This window comes from Stenella coeruleoalba (assembly GCF_951394435.1).
Source record: "Stenella coeruleoalba genome assembly, chromosome: 6".
NCBI lineage: Eukaryota > Metazoa > Chordata > Mammalia > Artiodactyla > Delphinidae > Stenella > Stenella coeruleoalba.
The window spans coordinates 73,892,786-73,912,594 of record NC_137151.1 but is presented as its reverse complement, the minus strand read 5'-3'; the positions used below and the strand labels follow the sequence as shown (position 1 = coordinate 73,912,594).

Here is a 19,809-nt window from a genome sequence, read left to right as displayed (position 1 = left end):
CGTTTGGTAGTGTATATATGTCCATGCCTCTCTCTCGCTTTGTCACAGTTCACCCTTCCCCCTCCCCATATCCTCAAGTCCGTTCTCCAGTAGGTCTGTGTCTTTATTCCTGTCTTACCCCTAGGTTCTTCATGACATTTTTTTTCCTTAAATTCCATATATATGTGTTAGCATAAGGTATTTGTCTTTCTCTTTCTGCCTTACTTCACTCTGTATGGCAGACTCTAGGTCTATCCACCTCATTACTTCGTGTGTAGTCTTTTTTATTATTATTAATTAATTTATTATTTTTGACTGTGTTGGGTCTTCGTTTCTGTGCGAGGGCTTTCTCTAGTTGTGGCAAGCGGGGGCCACTCTTCATCATGGTGTGCGGACCTCTCACTATCCTGGCCTCTCTTGTTGTGGAGCACAGGCTCCAGATGCACAAGCTCAGTAGTTGTGGCTCACGGGCCTAGTTGCTCCACGGCATGTGGGATCTTCCCAGACCAGGGCTCAAACCCGTGTGGCCTGCATTGGCAGGCAGATTCTCAACCACTGCGCCACCCGGGAAGCCCTCGTGTGTAGTCTTAATTTCCTTTTCTTCAAGGAGCAAAAGCACTGCTCAATTGGATTTCTTTTTTCTCTTGATCTCCCCCACTCCTGGGGTATCTAGAACCACCATCTTTTGAACAAGCCCCTGATTCTTTGGAAGTTCTCCCTGGAATGAGCCTCACATTCACCAGTGTCATTAGAGGCACCCCGCCTTTCAAGGTCAAATGGTTTAAAGGCAGCAGGGAACTCGTGTCAGGGGAGTCATGCAGCATCTCTCTGGAAGATTTTGTCACAGAACTGGAATTGTTTGAGGTGGAGCCATTGCAAAGCGGGGAATATTCTTGCCTCGTGGCTAACGACGCTGGCAGTTCTTCCTGTACCACGCATCTTTTTGTGAAAGGTTTGCTCTTTTCTCCAAAACATGTATCTTTAGCATTCTTTTCTGATTCTTTATTTGAAGATGCCACTTCTGCCCTGCTGTTTTCTCCTTATAGAACCAGCCACCTTTGTGAAAAGATTGGCTGATTTCAGCGTCGAGACAGGAAACCCCATCGTTCTCGAGGCCACGTTTACCGGCACACCTCCCATCTCGGTGAGCTGGATGAAGAATGAGTTCCCCCTTACACAATCTCGGAATTGCAGCATTACCATGACGGAAAAATCTACGATCCTAGAAATTCTTGATAGCACAATAGAGGATTATGCACAATACAGTTGCCTCATAGAAAATGAGGCCGGTCAAGATATTTGTGAAGCGCTGGTATCTGTCTTAGGTATGTTGACAGTTACCTCTTCTTATTGCTCTCTTTTCTTTCTTTTAATACATCCTCTTTTAGCTAGTATGATTGATTGATTACCATCCTTTCTACCTCAGAACCACCTTATTTTATTGAGCCTCTGGAACACATGGAAGCAGCCATCGGAGAACCTGTAACTTTACAGTGTAAAGTGGATGGAACCCCAGAAATTAGAATTTCTTGGTATAAAGAACACACAAAGCTACGATCGGCTCCTGCGTATAAAATGCAATTCAGAAATAATGTTGCCTCCTTAGTAATCAACAAAGTGGATCCCAGTGACGTGGGAGAATACACGTGCAAGGCTGAAAACAGCGTGGGGGCAGTGGCTTCCTCAGCTGTGCTCGTTATCAAAGGTGATGATCGTTCTCCTAACAAGTCTTGCTGTGTGTTGACAGATCCACTTTCTTAAAAACGTCACAATGTTAATGGGTTGAAGTATGCTGCGGGTGTTTTCTCTCTTGTAAATAAGGATTGTCTGTGACTCCCTTCCAGAGCGCAAACTTCCACCTTCCTTTGCAAGAAAACTGAAGGATGTTCAGGAGACCCTTGGCTTCCCAGTTGCATTTGAATGTCGCATCAATGGCTCAGAACCTCTTCAAGTGTCTTGGTACAAAGATGGGGTGCTTTTGAAAGACGATGCTAATTTGCAAACATCTTTTGTTCATAATGTAGCAACTCTTCAGATTTTGCAAACTGACCAGAGCCATGTTGGTCAGTACAATTGCTCTGCTTCTAATCCTCTTGGGACAGCTTCATCCAGTGCGAAGCTCATCCTCTTAGGTGGGTAGCTCATCACATTACCCTCTTCATCATAAAGCAGTTTCACTGCTCCGGGCCACCAAAGGTCTGGTGCCACTTAGTTTCTGCTCCACGTCTGGGAGCATGAAAACTGAAGTCACCATGTTGGTCTTCATTCTTTTCAGACCATGAAGTGCCTCCTTTCTTTGATCTAAAGCCTGTGTCAGTAGATCTTGCTCTTGGAGAAAGTGGTTCTTTTAAATGTCACATAACTGGAACTGCACCAATCAAGATCACTTGGGCCAAAGATAACCGAGAGATTCGCCCTGGAGGCAACTACAAGATGACTTTGGTTGAAAATACTGCCACTCTGACGGTTCTCAAAGTAGGCAAAGTCGATGCTGGGCAATACACCTGCTATGCAAGCAACGTCGCTGGAAAAGACTCTTGTTCTGCTCATCTGGGTGTACAAGGTACTTGTTCAAGTGAAATAGTAAGGTCTCATTTCAACATCTGAAAATACAGGAGAAAGCGTGTGCTTGAAAGATACGTTTAGGACTATGGTCTAGGAATTGGAAGTGATTGAATAGATCCAGGGTCTTCTAAGTGGGAGCAAGTTTTTTATAATGTTTATTTAAAAAAATATAAAACTGGTCAAACATGGACTGAAGGTCCATTTTCAAAGGCTGAAATTGCAAGAAAACCCAAGTTTGAAAGAAATTATCTTAGGACAATAAAAGGAAGTTGTCTCGAATGACTTACTTTCCACATTAGTTTATAAATTAATGGATTTTGTTCCTCGAGGGGCTAGCAGAGCCCCAAACTATCAAGCCCTTCAAGAAGAGTCAGATTGTGTCAACTTCTTTTCCTCTACTAGCTCCACTTAAATAACAATGGAAGCCAGGGGACTGGGGAGTACATCAATATCTGACATCATGGAAGGCAACCATGTCTCTCTGTAGCATGTTCAAGGCTGCTGTGGTCAGAAATCAAACATTTAACTCAATGAGCTGCTGGTCTAACCCATGAGAGCATTTTTAAGGGTCTTAATGGTGATAGTTTATAAATAACTTCAAATTAAAACAGAGTTAGATTTAGCAGCCCACGTGCTCTGTGATATATCGCTAATTATTTTTATCTCCCTAAACTTGAATTTTTTGATTGAGTTAATGAAGAAAGCGATCGCTCTCCCCACTTCAAAGGGATATTATGAAGGTTGAAGAAATATCTATTTAAGGCCTATAAGAGAAAATAGCACTTTAAAACATTAAGATATCTAACCCAATTTTGCTACTCTGACTCTTCATGGTACATAACTGATATCTTTGCAGCCACAGGAAATAGACCGTCCTGCACTGGTTCACGTACAAGAAAGTAATCAAACTCTCTCAAATCCCTGTAAACCGTAGTGTGATTTCACCAACAGATACACACTCTGACTGTGATCTTGCACAAAGTGATTCTTTTGCTGGTAGGAGGATTGCACAAAAGGGATAAATGTCTCTTCCTCTTTCCTTTTGCAATAATATTTGATGTGGGTGCTTACAAAAATAAATATATTTTATAGGAATTTTCTAGTTAAGTTTCACCTAACTATTCTTCCTTGAACCGCAGCAAATAAATTTGTCTTCCAGAGCTAAAGACCTCTCTGTTTGATTTTTCACTTCATCCTGAATTATACGTGTCTTCCCTTCTCTTCCCTTGTGTTTTCTGTCTTGCTTCCATAGAACCCCCCAGGTTCATTAAGAAGCTAGAACCTTCAAGAATCATGAAACAAGGTGAATCTACAAGATATGAATGTAAAGTAGGAGGGTCTCCAGAAATCAAAGTTTTATGGTATAAGGACGAGACTGAAATTCAAGAGAGCAGTAAATTCAGAATGTCATTCCATGACTCGGTGGCGGTATTGGAAACGCACGCTCTCAGTGTAGAAGACAGCGGAGACTACACATGCGAGGCCCGCAACGCAGCGGGCAGAGCAAGCAGCAGCACCACCTTAAAAGTTAAAGGTCAGCTCCTACCCTTCTTTCATGTTTTTCACGTTAACTTCCTCCTAGTTGTCCTCTCAATTCCCTGTTTGACTCTCCGTCGAGGTTCTAAAAATTTTAAAGGACACAATAGAAAATCGAGTGTAGTGTTCTCTCTCTATGGTGGAATGGAAAACTGATTCTTACTTGTAACTACATAGTTACAGAACACATCCTAATGTTCCTTTTTTCCTAATTTTAGAACCACCCGTTTTCCGCAAAAAGCCTCGTCCCGTTGAGACACTGGAAGGAGCTGATGTTCACCTTGAATGTGAGCTTCAGGGCACCCCCCCATTTCAAGTTTCTTGGCATAAAGACAAGAGAGAACTTAGGAGTGGCAAGAAGTACAAGATAATGTCTGAGAACTTCCTGACGAGTATTCACATCCTGAGCGTCAGTGCTGCAGACGTTGGGGAATATCAGTGTAAAGCCACGAACGACGTGGGGGGAGACACCTGTGTTGGTTCCATCACTCTGAAAGGTTAGAGTGACTCCATCCTCTTCTGCTTACAGTTTTCCTTCTAACTTTAATACCCTGTTGGCCCCTCAGCTCTTGCCCCATCCTTTACCACTAGCTGTCTTGTACTTTTCCCCTCTCTCCTTTCTAAATCCTTTTATAGTTAGTGCGCATCCCATTTCTAAATCCTACTAATTACCCTTTTAGACAATTTTCCCAGGAGGTTTTGATTGGATTTAGAAAGCTAGAGAGGCCAAGATGTTCGACTCTTTCTGCTTAGTACAAACTCTCATGCACCTCTGCTCCCATTCACCAAAAATGCCTCTTCTTTAAGAAATAGAAACAACACATGATCACCAGTTTGATTCCTAACATTCATAGCTTTGAGGGAAATACCCATCGCCCCACACATTTTAAATCCCTGATTTTGCCTCTTTTTCATCAGCACCACCAAGATTTGTGAAGAAGCCCAGTGACATTTCTGCCATCGTTGGTGAAGAAGTTCGGCTTCAGGCTGCTATTGAAGGCACTGAGCCCATTTCCGTGGTGTGGTTCAAAGACAAGGGGGAGATGGTCAGAGAAAGTGACAATATATGGATCTCTTATTCAGAAAACATTGCAACCCTACAGTTTTCAAGAGTGGAAACAGCCAATGCCGGGAAATACACCTGTCAGATCAAAAACGATGCCGGAATGCAAGAGTGCTTCGCCACGGTGTCCATCCTCGGTTAGTGCAGATAGAATGTCATCATGAATAGAAGGCACGCACTTACCAGTACTCGTGTCTTCTTTAGTTTTTCAATGTGATTTTAACATTTGAAAACAATTTACATCTCGTTCCAGAGCCTGCAGCAATTGTCGAAAAGCCAGAATCCATAAAAGTGACCACGGGAGACACCTGTACCTTGGAGTGCATGGTCACTGGCACACCCGAACTCACTACTAAGTGGTTTAAGGATGCAAAAGAGCTGACAAGTGATAGCAAATACAAAATCAGCTTCTTCAACAAAATATCTGGCCTTAAGATTATTAACGTTGCCCCCAGTGACAGTGGGGTGTACAGTTTTGAGGTGCAAAACCCTGTGGGCAAAGACAGCTGCACAGCCTCAGTTCATGTTTCAGGTTGGTTGGTTGGGCTTTTGTTTCACTGTTATTATAGTATAGTTCCTGGTTTACATACGTGTGTATAAGAAACTCCACATTCTACAGCATGACATGAGTCTGACATCCTCTGAATCAGCAAAATCAGAGGTAATAGACCTATAGAGTTAGAAGAAAACCAAGTCCAAAAGTTCTATCCCTTTCTTTTGGAGGAATTTCCACAATTCAGGGTGGTAGGAATAACACTTAATCTCTGGATAAGGAATAAGGATATGTAGTCTTCTACTGTCACTTATGCTGGAGTAATTCTCCACATAATGATTCACAGCAAAGAGAGACCAAAATTCCTAATAAGTCAACTAGCACGTCTTGTCCACTGATTCTCAAGGCTTTCCATGGTGTGACCCCACTGGGAACTCTGTGATATCCTCACAGAAGAGCCAAATGGATCTAGGCATATTCCATCAAAAAGACAATAATTCTCTCTTCAAATCATTTTATAACTGATGTCCTTGTTTGTTTGATTTTTATCACATTCAGACCGAATTGTGCCTCCTTCATTCACAAGAAAATTGAAAGAGACAAATGGTCTGTCTGGTTCCTCAGTGGTAATGGAGTGTAAAGTCTATGGGTCACCTCCAATCTCCGTCTCCTGGTTCCATGAAGGAAACGAGATCAGCAGTGGAAGGAAGTACCAGACCACCCTGACGGATAACACTTGTGCCTTAACTGTGAACATGCTGGAAGACTCGGACACCGGCGACTACACATGTATAGCTACTAATGTGGCTGGTTCTGATGAGTGTAGTGCTCCTTTGACTGTGAGAGGTCAGCTAAAAATAACAGCGAAATAGAATTGCGTTTCATTATTTATTCAACATTTTTGTCATCAGAATTCAAAAGTAGTAAACTTTTTCCGGTATGTGCTTTTTTGTTTAGAACCACCATCTTTTGTTCAGAAACCTGATCCCATGGATGTTTTAACTGGAGCAAATGTAACTTTCACAAGCCTTGTAAAAGGAACACCCCCGTTCAGTGTCAGCTGGTTCAAGGGTAGCAGTGAACTAGTACCAGGGGACAGATGTAATGTGTCTTTGGAGGATTCAGTTGCTGAACTGGAGCTGTTTGATGTAGATACATCACAAAGTGGAGAATATACCTGCATCGTTAGTAATGAAGCTGGCAAAGCTTCTTGTACAACACATCTGTATGTAAAAGGTTTGTTTGACTGCCATTCTGCATTTTTACAATTAATATACATGAAGTAATAGGTGTGCCTGTATCTGTGTGTGTATGTGCTTTATTTCATGTTTTCAATTTGCCTGCTACAGCCCCAGCCAAATTTGTGAAGAAGCTCAATGATTACAGCCTAGAGAAAGGAAAACCCCTGATCCTAGAGGGCACGTATACTGGAACTCTTCCCATTTCAGTTACATGGAAGAAAAATGGCACAAATATAACTCCTTCTCAGAGGTGTCATATAACCACAACTGAAAAATCTGCAATCCTGGAAATTCCAAGCAGCACAGTGGAGGATGCAGGACAGTACAACTGCTACATTGAAAACGCTTCCGGGAAAGACTCCTGTTCAGCACAAATCCTGATACTAGGTGTGTTATGATTGCACGTTCGTGTCTTTATATACAAATAACCATCCTGGCATGTCTCCTTCATGACTGGTTATCTCTCTTGGCTGCAGAACCACCATATTTTGTCAAGCAGTTGGAGCCTGTGAAGGTGACCATTGGAGATTCTGCCTCTTTGCAATGCCAACTTGCTGGGACCCCTGAAATTGGGGTGTCCTGGTATAAAGGAGATACGAAATTGAGACCCACGACTACCTACAAAATGCATTTTAGGAACAATGTTGCTACACTGGTTTTCAACCAGGTTGATAGTAATGACAGTGGAGAATATATCTGCAGGGCTGAAAACAGTGTGGGAGAAGTTTCTTCATCAACTTTCCTGACTGTTCAAGGTGATTGCAATATTTTTTAAGTGAATGAATGTGTTTCTTTTGAACAAGATTTAAAATATCTGGCGAGGGTCTTCTTTTTAGGAAAAATCTTCCCAAATGCAAAACTTTCTTCTTAAGTAGTTCTGCCTACAAATTAGCAGTTTCTCTTTTTTGATCACCTTTACAGAGAGAGATAAAATGACTAATCTTCAGTTGGAAGGATCATGTCATCATTTGTCTCTATAATTAAATCTTTCAGAAAAATGAGTAACCATATTTTTTTAAATTCCACCCATGGGTGTCTCATGCAGATTGCTAGAAAGCAGTCTTAAAAAGTAAGAAAATCTGCTACATGCCAGAGATGTACCTTAAGCCAATCAGTTTCTCTGCTGGCTTACATATTTTTACACCTACCATGCGTCAGCGTGGCATCAAAGTAAAACTTTTGCTCCAAAAATTTACCTGCTTTTCTTTGACTCCAAGTTAATTCAGGATATGTGAAGACCTCCTGATATTTTTATAGGAATCCCATTATTTATATAACAATAATTGTGAGAAGACTATTCAGTAAATTCAAAATGTCCAGAAGTATTCATTACTTTAATTCTATTCCTACAGAGGAAAAACTTCCACCGTCATTTTCTCGACAGTTGAGAGATGTTCAAGAAACGGTCGGGCTGCCAGTTGTTTTTGAGTGTGCTGTCAGTGGATCAGAACCTATCTCGGTGTCTTGGTTTAAAGATGGCAAGCCGTTGAAAGACGGCCCCAATGTACAAACATCATTTTTAGATAATGTAGCCACTCTCAATATTTTTCAAACAGATCGGAGTTTTGCAGGCCAGTATTCTTGCACAGCTACAAATCCTATAGGTTCTGCTTCTTCCAGTGCCAGACTCATTCTCACAGGTGTGTGGATTCTTAAATTTCTATTTCTGTAATTAAATTTTTTATAACCAAATTTGAAATTAGAGGAGGATGATTTGTGTGAACTGGGATGGTCAGGTATGGAGCCTGAAACCATGTCTTTCTGCTCTCCTCTCAGAGGGGAAGAACCCGCCCTTCTTTGACATCCCTCTTGCCCCTGTGGATGCTGTGGTGGGAGACAGTGCGGACTTTGAGTGCCATGTGACTGGGACACAACCAATAAAGGTCACCTGGGCCAAAGACAACAGACAGATCCAAAGTGGTGGAAACTATCAGATTAGTTATCTGGAAAACAGTGCCCACCTGACAATCCTGAAAGTAGACAAAGGAGACTCTGGACAGTATACGTGCTATGCTGTCAATGATGTGGGAGAGGACTCCTGCATGGCTCAGCTCAATATAAAAGGTATCTTTGTATATCACATCCTAAGGGTGCGGTTTTATTAGGACAGATGAAATTTAGCACGTTTTTAAACCACTGACATAAAAATGTTTCAGAAGAAATAAGTTTCTCTAGAGAAAAGGTGATCTTTTAAAATCTGTACTTCTCTAAGTTTTTATATATCCTACATAACCCTAAGACCACTCCTTCCCCCCCTTTTTTCTTTTTTTTTTTTTTACAAATATCTGGTTCTGTAAATGACCATAAGTTATTCTTATCATCCATCCCATAAATCAGAGAACAGTTTAAAATAAGCTTGTGAAAATAAAAGAAAAAAAAACACAGTATTGTAAATCAACTATATGCCAATGTAAAATTAAAAAATTGTTTTAATTTAAAAATAAAATAAGCTTGTGGAAAGAGGCCAAAATGTTTAGGAACATTACACTGATATGGTGTATTCAGTTGGTCAGCATTGACTTTGAACTTAAAATATGACTTTTCTTTCTTGAAAAGCCTCCTATTAGTAACCTACTTCTGGATTCCACTTCATATATCCTTGAACTTTCTTACAGAGCGGCTAATTCCACCAAGTTTCACTAAAAAACTCTCGGAGACAGTAGAAGAAACAGAAAGGAACTCTTTCAAACTCGAGGGCCGTGTTGCTGGTTCCCAGCCTATTTCTGTCGCTTGGTACAAAAATAACGTAGAGATCCATCCAACGTCTAACTGTGAAATCACATTCAAGAACAACACACTTCTGCTGCAAGTCAAGAAGGCAAGCATGGACGACGCTGGTTTGTACACGTGCAAAGTGTGGAATGATGCAGGCTCTGCTCTGTGTACATCTTCAGTCGTCATCAAAGGTAAGTCACCTTCAGAGCCCCTGGCATGATGTGTTTTTCTTTACTGCCTTATTAGACAGCCATGTGTGTTTCTTCTGACATCTCGACCAAGTAAGTTATAACAGATGTGAATATATATTATTTAATTGGCTTGCCACAATTCCACATATGTTTACTAAAAAATATACATTAGTTGTAATTTAATTATGTGGCCCAGGAAAGTAGGTGTCATATAATAAATGGACTGTACCTTAGCTTGTAAATCACATCTCGAAATTCTCTCAGGTAGTTAGAAGTCTAAGTCTACTTTGAAATTCATACATAAGTGACATATAAATTTTTATGAGGCACATTTGTTTTGAAATTTTTAAAAATTTTCATCATTGAATATTGCATTACCTTTGCTTATTATGAGTTCTATCACATTCTGAAACATTCTCTTTTCTAAAGATATTTCTAAAGGATTATTGCCTGACATATATTGCCCAAAGCTTTTAGCCTATAAATGAATATTAACCTCATACAAAAGTGTAAAATTTGCTCAGAAAGAAAAAAAAATGGGTGGAAAGATGTTGCATATCGTTATGAATACACAGTCATAGCTTGAGGCAAAGAAATAGACTGTATTGTTTAAGGAGATCTTCTCAATCTGATCCTCTAACCATAATGGCTTCATCCGTATAACTTTTTTTCTTTTTTTTTTCCTTAACATCTTTATTGGAGTATAATTGCTTTACAATGGTGTGTTAGTTTCTGCTGTATAACAAAGTGAATCAGCTATACACATATATATATATATCCTCATATCTCCTCCCTCTTGTGTCTCCCTCCCACCCTCCCTATCCCACCCCTCTAGGTGGTCACAAAGCACTGAGCTGACCTCCCTGTGCTATGTAGCTGCTTCCCACTAGCTATCTATTTTACATTTGGTAGTGTATATATGTCCATGCCTCTCTCTCACTTCGTCCCAGCTTACCCTTCTCCCTCCCCGTGTCCTCAAGCCCATTCTCTATGTCTGCGTCTTTATTCCCGTCCTGCCCCTAGGTTTGTCAGAACTTTTTTTTTTTTTAGATTCCATATATATGTGTTAGCATATGGTATTTGTTTTTCTCTTTCTGACTTACTTCACTCTGTATGACAGTCTCTAGGTCCATCCACCTCACTACAAATAACTCAATTTCGTTTCTTTTGATGGCTGAGTAATATTCCATTGTATATATGTGCCACATCTTCTTTATCCATTCATCTGTTGATGGACACTTAGGTTGCTTCCATGTCCTGGCTATAGTAAATAGTGCTGCAATGAACATTTTGGTACATGACTCTTTTTGAATTATGGTTTTCTCAGGGTATATGCCCAGGAGTGGGATTGCTGGGTCGTATGATAGTTCTATTTTTAGCTCTTTAAGGAACCTCCATACTGTTCTCCATAGTGGCTGTATCAATTTACATTCCTACCAACAGTACAAGAGGGTTCCCTTTTCTCCACACCCTCTCCAGCATTTATTGTTTGTAGATTTTTTGATGATGGCCATTCTGACTGGTGTGAGGTGATACCTCACTGTAGTTTTGATTTGCATTTCTCTAATGATTAGTGATGTTGAGCATCCTTTCATGTGTTTGTTGGCAATCTGTATATCTTCTTTGGAGAAATATCTATTTAGGTCTTCTGCCCATTTTTGGATTGGGTTCTTTGTTTTTTTTGATATTGAGCTGCATGAGCTGCTTGTAAATTTTGGAGATTAATCCTTTGTCAGTTGGTTCATTTACAAATATTTTCTCCCATTCTGAGGGTTGTCTTTTCATCTTGTTTATGTTTTCCTTTGCTGTGCAAAAGCTTTTAAGTTTCATTAGGTCCCATTTGTTTCATCCATATAATTATGAGGCAGTTCATCAAAATCACTTTCAGTCTAACTTCCTTGAACAACTGGGAGTTAATTACCAACTCTGATGATCTAGCTGGCCATGTCAGGGTGCACAGACAGTAGGTTAATATCATCAATAGATTAAGATTACTAATAAGCTAATATCATTGAGTTAACTTTTTATAATTCTAATTTCATCACTCAATAGTACTTAAATGCGTTTGAATTTTAAAACATTTAGTTAAATGAAGAATGAATGCTTAACGATTCATGATGGTTTTACATTGAGTAGATAAATACTTTCTATAGAATTCTGAGGCTCTTTATCCATAGAGTTTAAAAATGAATAGATATCAGAAGTTTTCAACTTTGCAATCATGAATATTGCTTATTTTCCTTATATGTAGGTCTCAGAACCATTCAATAAAATCATTACATAACACCAAGCTATACATGGCCTTCCCATCATGTTACTGATATCTTCTTCACGGGTTTTCATTTGAGCACTGAGCCTCAACGCCTCATTCCTTTGGGCAAACGTTGGATTTTAAATGCTACTGTAGCTGCATATAATAGCTACAGATGATCATAAGAGAAAATCACATATTAACATGTGGGCTCACGGTTACTCAAATGTTGGCTTTCTTTCCCAGAGGGTAGCAAACATTGTATATCATGAGCAGAGTTCTCCAACAGGCCCTTCGTTTTTAGGGTTCAGTGAAAATACAGCTGCATGCAGGTTTGAGAGAATCAACGGTGTGCTATATGACATCGAAATTTATAGGAACGGCCAGTGCAGTGTTTGCAGTGCCTAATGTTTGCAAAACACAGATGCTTGGGTAATTCATGGGCAGCATGGCATCTGTTCTTTGCTTGTTTTTAAACCTTTTTCTATTTATAAAATCCAACACATGTAACTATTGCTTTCAGAGACAAAGGCACATGATTCAGTTCTATTATAGCAACCAGTGCTACCTGTTAGAGGCAAAACTTGTTTCTTTTCTGGAGTTTAATATTTTTTTGTTTTTATGTTCCTCATGAAAATCCCTTTCTAATTCTAGCACCTAAGAAGCCACCTGTGTTTGATCAGCACCCTACTCCAGTAACAGTTAGTGAAGGAGAATTCGTGCAGCTTAGCTGCCACGTCCAGGGATCAGAACCGATCAGGATCCAGTGGTTGAAGGCTGGCAGGGAAATAAAGCCCTCAGACAGATGCAGCTTCAGCTTTGCTAATGGGACTGCTGTGCTGGAACTCAAGGATGTGTCTAAAGCAGATGCGGGAGATTATGTGTGTAAAGCTTCAAACGTGGCTGGAAGTGACACTTGCAAATCAAAAGTGACCATTAAAGGTACAGACACCTCAAAACTATTATTTGGATGAAGTCAACTGCTTGTGTTTATTTGCTTATTTGCTTATTACAGTTTAAGTAAGAATGGAATTAGATTTTTAGAATTATCAGTTACTGCTCATTTGCAATTTATAGTCTCCTTATTATAATTGAAATATTAGGTGATTTAGTGACAATAATTTCCACACAAATTTTCTGAAAGTACCCCAAGTTCACCATCACACTTCTTGACCTTTTTTTCACCATATCCAAAAGGATGTAACTAAGTGGAGTTCCAAAAATGATCCTGTAATAATGTGACATAAGGTAGCCTGATACCATATCCCTAAAGGAAATCTATATAATAAAACCAAGTTGAGAAATATAAAACTTGATGCGATTAATGTGATTGCAGTTCAATCTGCATGTAATAGCTACAACTAGTTATAAATATCTATGAAACTGCTTTGTCTTCTATAGTCCACTCTTATATAGAGTGTGTACTATTTGTAACATTGCCATATTCTTAAAGCCTGTTTTTCAAAGGAAATTATTTATTACAATTTGAAGGTGATTGTGATTTTTTTAAAAAACATATAAACGTGTTGTTTTAGACAAACCAGCTGCCGTCCCAGCAGCTAAGAAAGCAGCAGTAGATGGAAAACTCTTCTTCATATCAGAACCTCAGAGTATGAGAGTTGTAGAAAGTAAGTACTTCATGAAAATTACATCTTCATCTGTCTTGTACATTTTACTGCTGATTTCATTTCAGAAAAACTGGCTTTGGAAAATTAAATTTTTATTGATTTGTTTTCTTTGTTCCTTAGAAACCACTGCAACATTCATTGCGAAAGTTGGAGGTGATCCAGTTCCAAATGTTAAGTGGACAAAAGGGAAGTGGAGACAACTGAGCCAAGGAGGTCGAATTTTTATCCACCAGAAAGATGGTGAAGCAAAGCTGGAGATCAGAGGCACCACAAAAACCGATTCTGGATTATACCGATGTGTCGCATTTAACAAGCATGGTGAAATTGAAAGTAATGTTAATCTACAGGTGGATGAAAGGAAGCAACAAGAGAAAATTGAAGGAGATCTTAGAGCCATGCTGAAAAAGTAAGTTCAATAAAGTACCATGCACGGTAATGTTCCATTCATGGACCATCCCCTCCAAGATTCAGATTGTGAAAGAACATTAGCATATAGACATTTTAACAGAAACAGATAAGCAAATACACAGTATTTGAGTGGAAGTTAGTGGTGCATTAACATCAATTTCTGAATAATCTTGAGAAACTTTTGAGAATGAGGTGAATTTTTATTAAAATTTTGAACAAAGGAAATGGCCTGTAGAGAAACCTGTGTGTCTAGGCATGAAATTTTTGTTTCTGTGTGTAATTTCTCTTGCTCTGAATGGCTTTCTAGATCAACCATTTTAAACATTTTCCATAATTGCCAATAATTTCAAAACCAATTATGTTTGAACATCACTGTTAATCAATTAATCAACATTTAATTTCTACATATTTTCCTCATGATATATGTATTCTTTAGTGATGCTTTCCATGGCTATTATTATTTTTCCTTATAATTCTTTCATTAGCCTCTTTTGCTGTAAAGCTTACAAAAATATTTTTGTTATCCTTTCTTAAACTCTTTGATCAAAATTCCATACTTTGTGACTATAGTCTGATCTTAATCCACTCCACCTCCAAACCCACAATTTTGTTTGTTTGTTTCACAGTTAACATGGTAAAATTAGTAGTTCTTAAATAAAGGACACAAAACTATTCCTTTGTGGAAAAAATTTTATTACATTTATAATCTTTGAATGATGATAGACAATTCAAAATAAGTAGAAGACAGGTGATTCACGTTTATTTCTTATTTCATTTAGGACTCCAGCCTTAAAGAAAGGAGCTGGGGAAGAAGAGGAAATTGATATCCTGGAACTTCTCAAAAATATTGATCCAAAAGAATATGAAAAATATGCCCGCATGTATGGAATCACTGACTTCCGGGGTCTTCTTCAAGCATTTGAAATGCTAAAGCAAAGTCAAGTAGAAGAGACACATAGATTGGTATGATCTTTTACATATAGTATCATCTTTAAAAATTCACACTTGAAACGTCTAACATACGCCTTTTGAGTTTCCAGAACCCTACAGTTGTATAAGATGGTTAATATAACCTAAGCAGCATCAAAAATGGAGGTTAAATATAATCATTCGTCCTCTAATTCAAATTTTATTCCATATGTAATACTTATGCTTTTTTTCCTCCCTAGGAAATTGAGGAAATAGAGAAGTCAGAGAAGGAAGAAAAGGAATTTGAGGAACTTGTATCATTTATTCAGCAAAGGCTGTCACAGACAGAGGTAAAATGAATTATGCTGATCACAAAATGAAGAAATTATTATTGGGAATTACAAGGGAAGGAGTGACTAATGCATTTTAATTCTTTATTCTCCTAGCCTGTCACTTTGATCAAGGACATTGAAAATCAGACAGTTTTGAAAGATAATGATGCTGTGTTTGAAATTGACATTAAGATTAATTATCCGGAAATCAAGCTTTCATGGTACAAAGGGACTGAAAAACTGGAACCCAGTGATAAATTTGAAATAAGCATTGATGGTGATCAACATACCCTCAGAGTCAAAAACTGTCAACTTAAAGATCAGGGCAATTATAGACTGGTGTGTGGTCCACACATCGCTAGTGCTAAACTAACTGTAATTGGTAAGGAAAAAGAGTTTTATTATTTAAAAAAAAACTTGTGAGATGAATTTACTACTGAGTACATCACATGTGATATCGTACAAAATGTATATTGTATCATACCCACAGAGCCTGCCTGGGAACGGCATCTTCAGGATGTTACTTTGAAAGAAGGCCAGACTTGTACCATGACGTGCCAGTTTTCTGTGCCAAATGTAAAATCCGAATGGTTCAGAAATGGCAGAATCCTTAAACCCCAAGGTAGATATAAAACAGAAGTGGAGCACAAAGTCCATAAGCTGATCATTGCAGATGTTCGAGCAGAGGACCAGGGTCAGTACACCTGCAAATACGAAGACCTTGAAACTTCAGCAGAGCTCAGAATTGAAGGTGGGTGAAAGACTGTGGCTGGAGTTATCACAGCATCGGTCAGTGGCAAATGTTGTGCAGGACCCCTGCAACCCTGCCATCACATGTGTCTTAAAGCGCTTGTGTGGTCTCATTTCCCAACACACATACTCATAGCATTCACTCACGTCTCAAAATCCATTTGAAATCTAAACGGAAGTATTCACGTAAGTGCCGATTCTGCTGCATAATTCTTTTTGACCTGAAGTAGATTTCAGTCTAAACCATGACTTGACTTTCTAACACTTATTTCTGTTAAATTTCATAATTATGCTAAATTCAGTAATTTTTTACAATTCTGTTAAATGCCATAATTCTCACATCTATGATTTTGAATTCCAGAAATAAATCTTAGAAAGGACCAGATTTCATGCCTAGGTATCTTGAGGATCTTGGCTAGGAGCTGACATTTTGTTTACAGGAATCAACTTGACTCTATCTGTATGAAACTTTATAGATAAAATTAACAACATATGTGATGTGTGATTAGCAGCTATTTTTCAAAAATTATTGTTTCATAGGAAGATCATATTCCAACCTCCGAATCTCTGAAATGAAGTGGAATGCTAGGACTTAGGAGCAACAATATTTATTTCCTAAAGACCTACACCTTTAGACTGCATTCAGCAACATTTGGCTCTAATCATGGGCTCTACTTCCAGGCGTTGCCATTTATAGCTGTTGAAATAACTATGTGACTTATTTACATAAGCATTTCAACATCTCTGACTTGCTTTATAGTGGATATCAAGGCCTGGTTGTATTTTAAAGTTAAGAAATGTTAAATCTCTTTTCATTTAAAGGATCCAGTTGAAACCACTTATCATTTGTTAAATAATTGCCTCCTTTTATACGATCCTTCAAAGAAAAGCTCACCAGAGTACATATGACATCTAAGCTATTCATGATACTGCAGTACGTTGAATCCCAGCCTCCCGGATAAAATTTTGCAGAGGGACCTCCACGCCAGCCTATTCTCTTGCTACATACCCTGCCATTCCCAGTGGGTGGACTTCATGCCTGCCCACGGGTGCTTGCAAAGCAGGTTTCAGAACTCTTCAAAATGAATCCTTTGAAATTTAGAAGTGCAGATTTCCTACTGAGTTTGAAATTATTTTTACAGGGAAAGTTATACAAGCCAAAAAATAAACAATTCTAGATCCTGAATAGCAGAATTATTTTACAGAGGAAAGAAAGAATTTCAAAGGGGAATGAGAAGTATACAGTAAAAATTTAAGTTTATGTTCCCTTTATTTTGAAGCCCCCATTTCACTAACATTTTTAAAGTTTAAATGTTACTTTTGGGTTATAAGCACGCTTGACTATTGCCTTCATGTAAATGTTGTAAGGACTTTCAGGGATTTCTTTAAACTTTCCCACATTGATCCTGTAGGAATACACTTAAGTATTGGGATAATTTTTTGTTACTGATGCGAAGAAGTGCACTTTCTTCTTGTTTTATCTTTTCAGCCTTTTTCTGCTATTTTCCAATCGGATAAAAAGATAAGAGACTTTAAACATCTGTGGGGAAAGCACAGTGAAAGAAATTCCTTCCCAAACAATCTAAATTTGAACTCTTTTTGTACTTAAACAGCTGAACCAATTCAGTTTACGAAGCGCATACAGAACATTGTGGTGAGTGAGCATCAGTCTGCCACCTTCGAGTGCGAGGTGTCCTTCGATGACGCCATTGTAACGTGGTACAAAGGACCAACAGAACTGACCGAGAGCCAGAAATACAACTTCAGGAATGACGGTCGCTGCCATTATATGACCATCCACAACGTGACCCCAGATGACGAAGGTAACTTAATTGACAGTGTCCCTGTGACTATATAATTTCAACTTTGCCTGTTTTATTTATTTCTACTCTAGTTTACGCTTATACTCTGTAGTTCTATCTAGATTACTTTTTATAGGAAAGAGAAATATAAATAAATACTATATTTAAATAAAGAAGCATTATTTACAAACATATCAGAAAGCAAACATTTCACGATTTTTTCCTTAGGTGTCTATTCAGTAATTGCTCGACTGGAGCCCAGAGGTGAAGCAAGAAGTACAGCAGAGCTGTACTTAACAACCAAAGGTCAGAAAACACCACATTCAAACCACAGTGCAATCTTGGAAACAAAGTAGCCTGCCAAGACAATTCTAAATTTTAAAAAATATCATTTTTTTTTTCTTTTGCAGAAATCAAACTTGAGATGAAGCCTCCTGGTAAGTTAAAAAAAAAAAATCAATCCTTACAATACATTCAGTGTAATTTTGTAAATGATAGAAGCCAAACTAACATGTCTAAAAATATTATTTCTTTTTTTCAGTAAAATTATTTTCAGTAAAATAATACCAATGTTAGGCTTTGTGAGTTTGGGAAATTAGAGATAATGAGGTCACATTCAGCTGATATCTAGGATCAAGTTTGGCCGTAGAACAAATTTTCACAGGGAATAAATTTGCATGTGTGTCTGCCTACAAAAGAATCTTAATATCTTTGTTTCTATATGTTAAATTCTGCTGTTGGAAATGCCTGACAATCAAACACATCTTAGTTGTCTAATAAATATCTGTGTTTTCAGTCTCTCGGTGCTTATCATTGTTAAATGTCCCTTTTCAGATATTCCTGACTCCAGAGTTCCAATTCCAACCATGCCTATCAGAGCAGTACCTCCAGAAGGTAAGATCCAGCACCATGACCCCTGGGCTTGAAGCTGCAGTATCCTACCACTAGGAAGTTACCAATGCCAAACCATAGCATACAGCAAGAACAAATTCTTTCTCATCATATTCTTCACTGTGTAATTAAAAATCAAAGCAAAAGAGTAGTTACAATTTTAAATAGATGCTAATTTTGTTTGTTCTGATTGTTGAATTTCTGCTATAACACCTTTGAAGTACTGAAAGAAATGCATGAGACTTTTCATCATATTTCACACAAAATAAACCAAACTATGTTACTTATGATGACATTTATTTTCTTCAGAAATTCCTCATACAGTGGTTCCTCCCATCCCCCTGTTGCTACCATCACCTGAAGAAAAGAAACCACCAGCAAAACGTATTGAAGGTATTATATGTTATCTACCTAAATGTCAAAATATAGAACTATTACAGACCTGGAAAATGTTGTTTAATGCAACATGTTGGCCCTCTAGTGGTCAGCAGTTTGAATTGCCTTTCAAAATGTAAATTATATGCTCTTAAGTATTAACTAAATATGTAAGACATGTGCCTTAAAGTCTGAAAATCATCAGAAAAAAAAACAAATATGATGCTTAATATTAAAATATTTTATTTTAAAGGAATCACTTAAGCATTAATGGCAAACTGATTTCACATTTCATATTTTCCTAACTACTACATAAAGCAATAAAATAATACAGTCAAATTCTAGTGAAGCTTATAGAAATAAAAAATACTAGTGTATAGTCAGATTTAAAATTATAGATTGTGTTTTTTCCCAGTTACACTGTTAACTACGCTAAAATTCACTATTTTGTTATAAAAATATGATTTAGAATATCTTTGATTTTTTTTTTTAAGCTAAGGAAAGAGCTCTCCAATAAACTCATGAGTGAGCCAGGAAATTGTCCTTCTCAGATATTTCAGTAGATAAACTGTACCATTTGTGCCCCCAAACTCTCAACTAATCAGTCAACAGACTGCCTGGGACTTTCTAGAGTTCTGGGGAGTTCAGAATTGCTGTCAGAATTCTCCCAGCATCATCAG

The 19,809-nt window shown here is 38.2% G+C and overlaps 1 protein-coding gene across 1 annotated transcript in view; it reads left to right on the top strand.

Annotated features, from left to right (window-relative positions):
* The window catches only part of TTN (titin), a 283,020-nt gene that overhangs the window by 94,566 nt on the left and 168,645 nt on the right, over positions 1-19,809 (top strand). The window contains exons 79-106 of the mRNA XM_079924045.1: positions 653-931; positions 1,026-1,304; positions 1,406-1,684; positions 1,824-2,111; positions 2,255-2,542; positions 3,797-4,078; positions 4,299-4,577; positions 4,999-5,280; positions 5,397-5,675; positions 6,195-6,482; positions 6,594-6,872; positions 6,986-7,264; positions 7,354-7,632; positions 8,230-8,517; positions 8,654-8,941; positions 9,493-9,783; positions 12,689-12,976; positions 13,570-13,662; positions 13,783-14,068; positions 14,850-15,033; positions 15,240-15,329; positions 15,426-15,693; positions 15,802-16,062; positions 17,675-17,884; positions 18,092-18,169; positions 18,274-18,300; positions 18,698-18,757; positions 19,064-19,147. Coding sequence (XP_079780171.1) covers positions 653-931; positions 1,026-1,304; positions 1,406-1,684; positions 1,824-2,111; positions 2,255-2,542; positions 3,797-4,078; positions 4,299-4,577; positions 4,999-5,280; positions 5,397-5,675; positions 6,195-6,482; positions 6,594-6,872; positions 6,986-7,264; positions 7,354-7,632; positions 8,230-8,517; positions 8,654-8,941; positions 9,493-9,783; positions 12,689-12,976; positions 13,570-13,662; positions 13,783-14,068; positions 14,850-15,033; positions 15,240-15,329; positions 15,426-15,693; positions 15,802-16,062; positions 17,675-17,884; positions 18,092-18,169; positions 18,274-18,300; positions 18,698-18,757; positions 19,064-19,147 — 6,456 coding nt within the window. The remainder of the gene's footprint in view (positions 1-652; positions 932-1,025; positions 1,305-1,405; positions 1,685-1,823; positions 2,112-2,254; positions 2,543-3,796; positions 4,079-4,298; positions 4,578-4,998; positions 5,281-5,396; positions 5,676-6,194; positions 6,483-6,593; positions 6,873-6,985; positions 7,265-7,353; positions 7,633-8,229; positions 8,518-8,653; positions 8,942-9,492; positions 9,784-12,688; positions 12,977-13,569; positions 13,663-13,782; positions 14,069-14,849; positions 15,034-15,239; positions 15,330-15,425; positions 15,694-15,801; positions 16,063-17,674; positions 17,885-18,091; positions 18,170-18,273; positions 18,301-18,697; positions 18,758-19,063; positions 19,148-19,809) is intronic.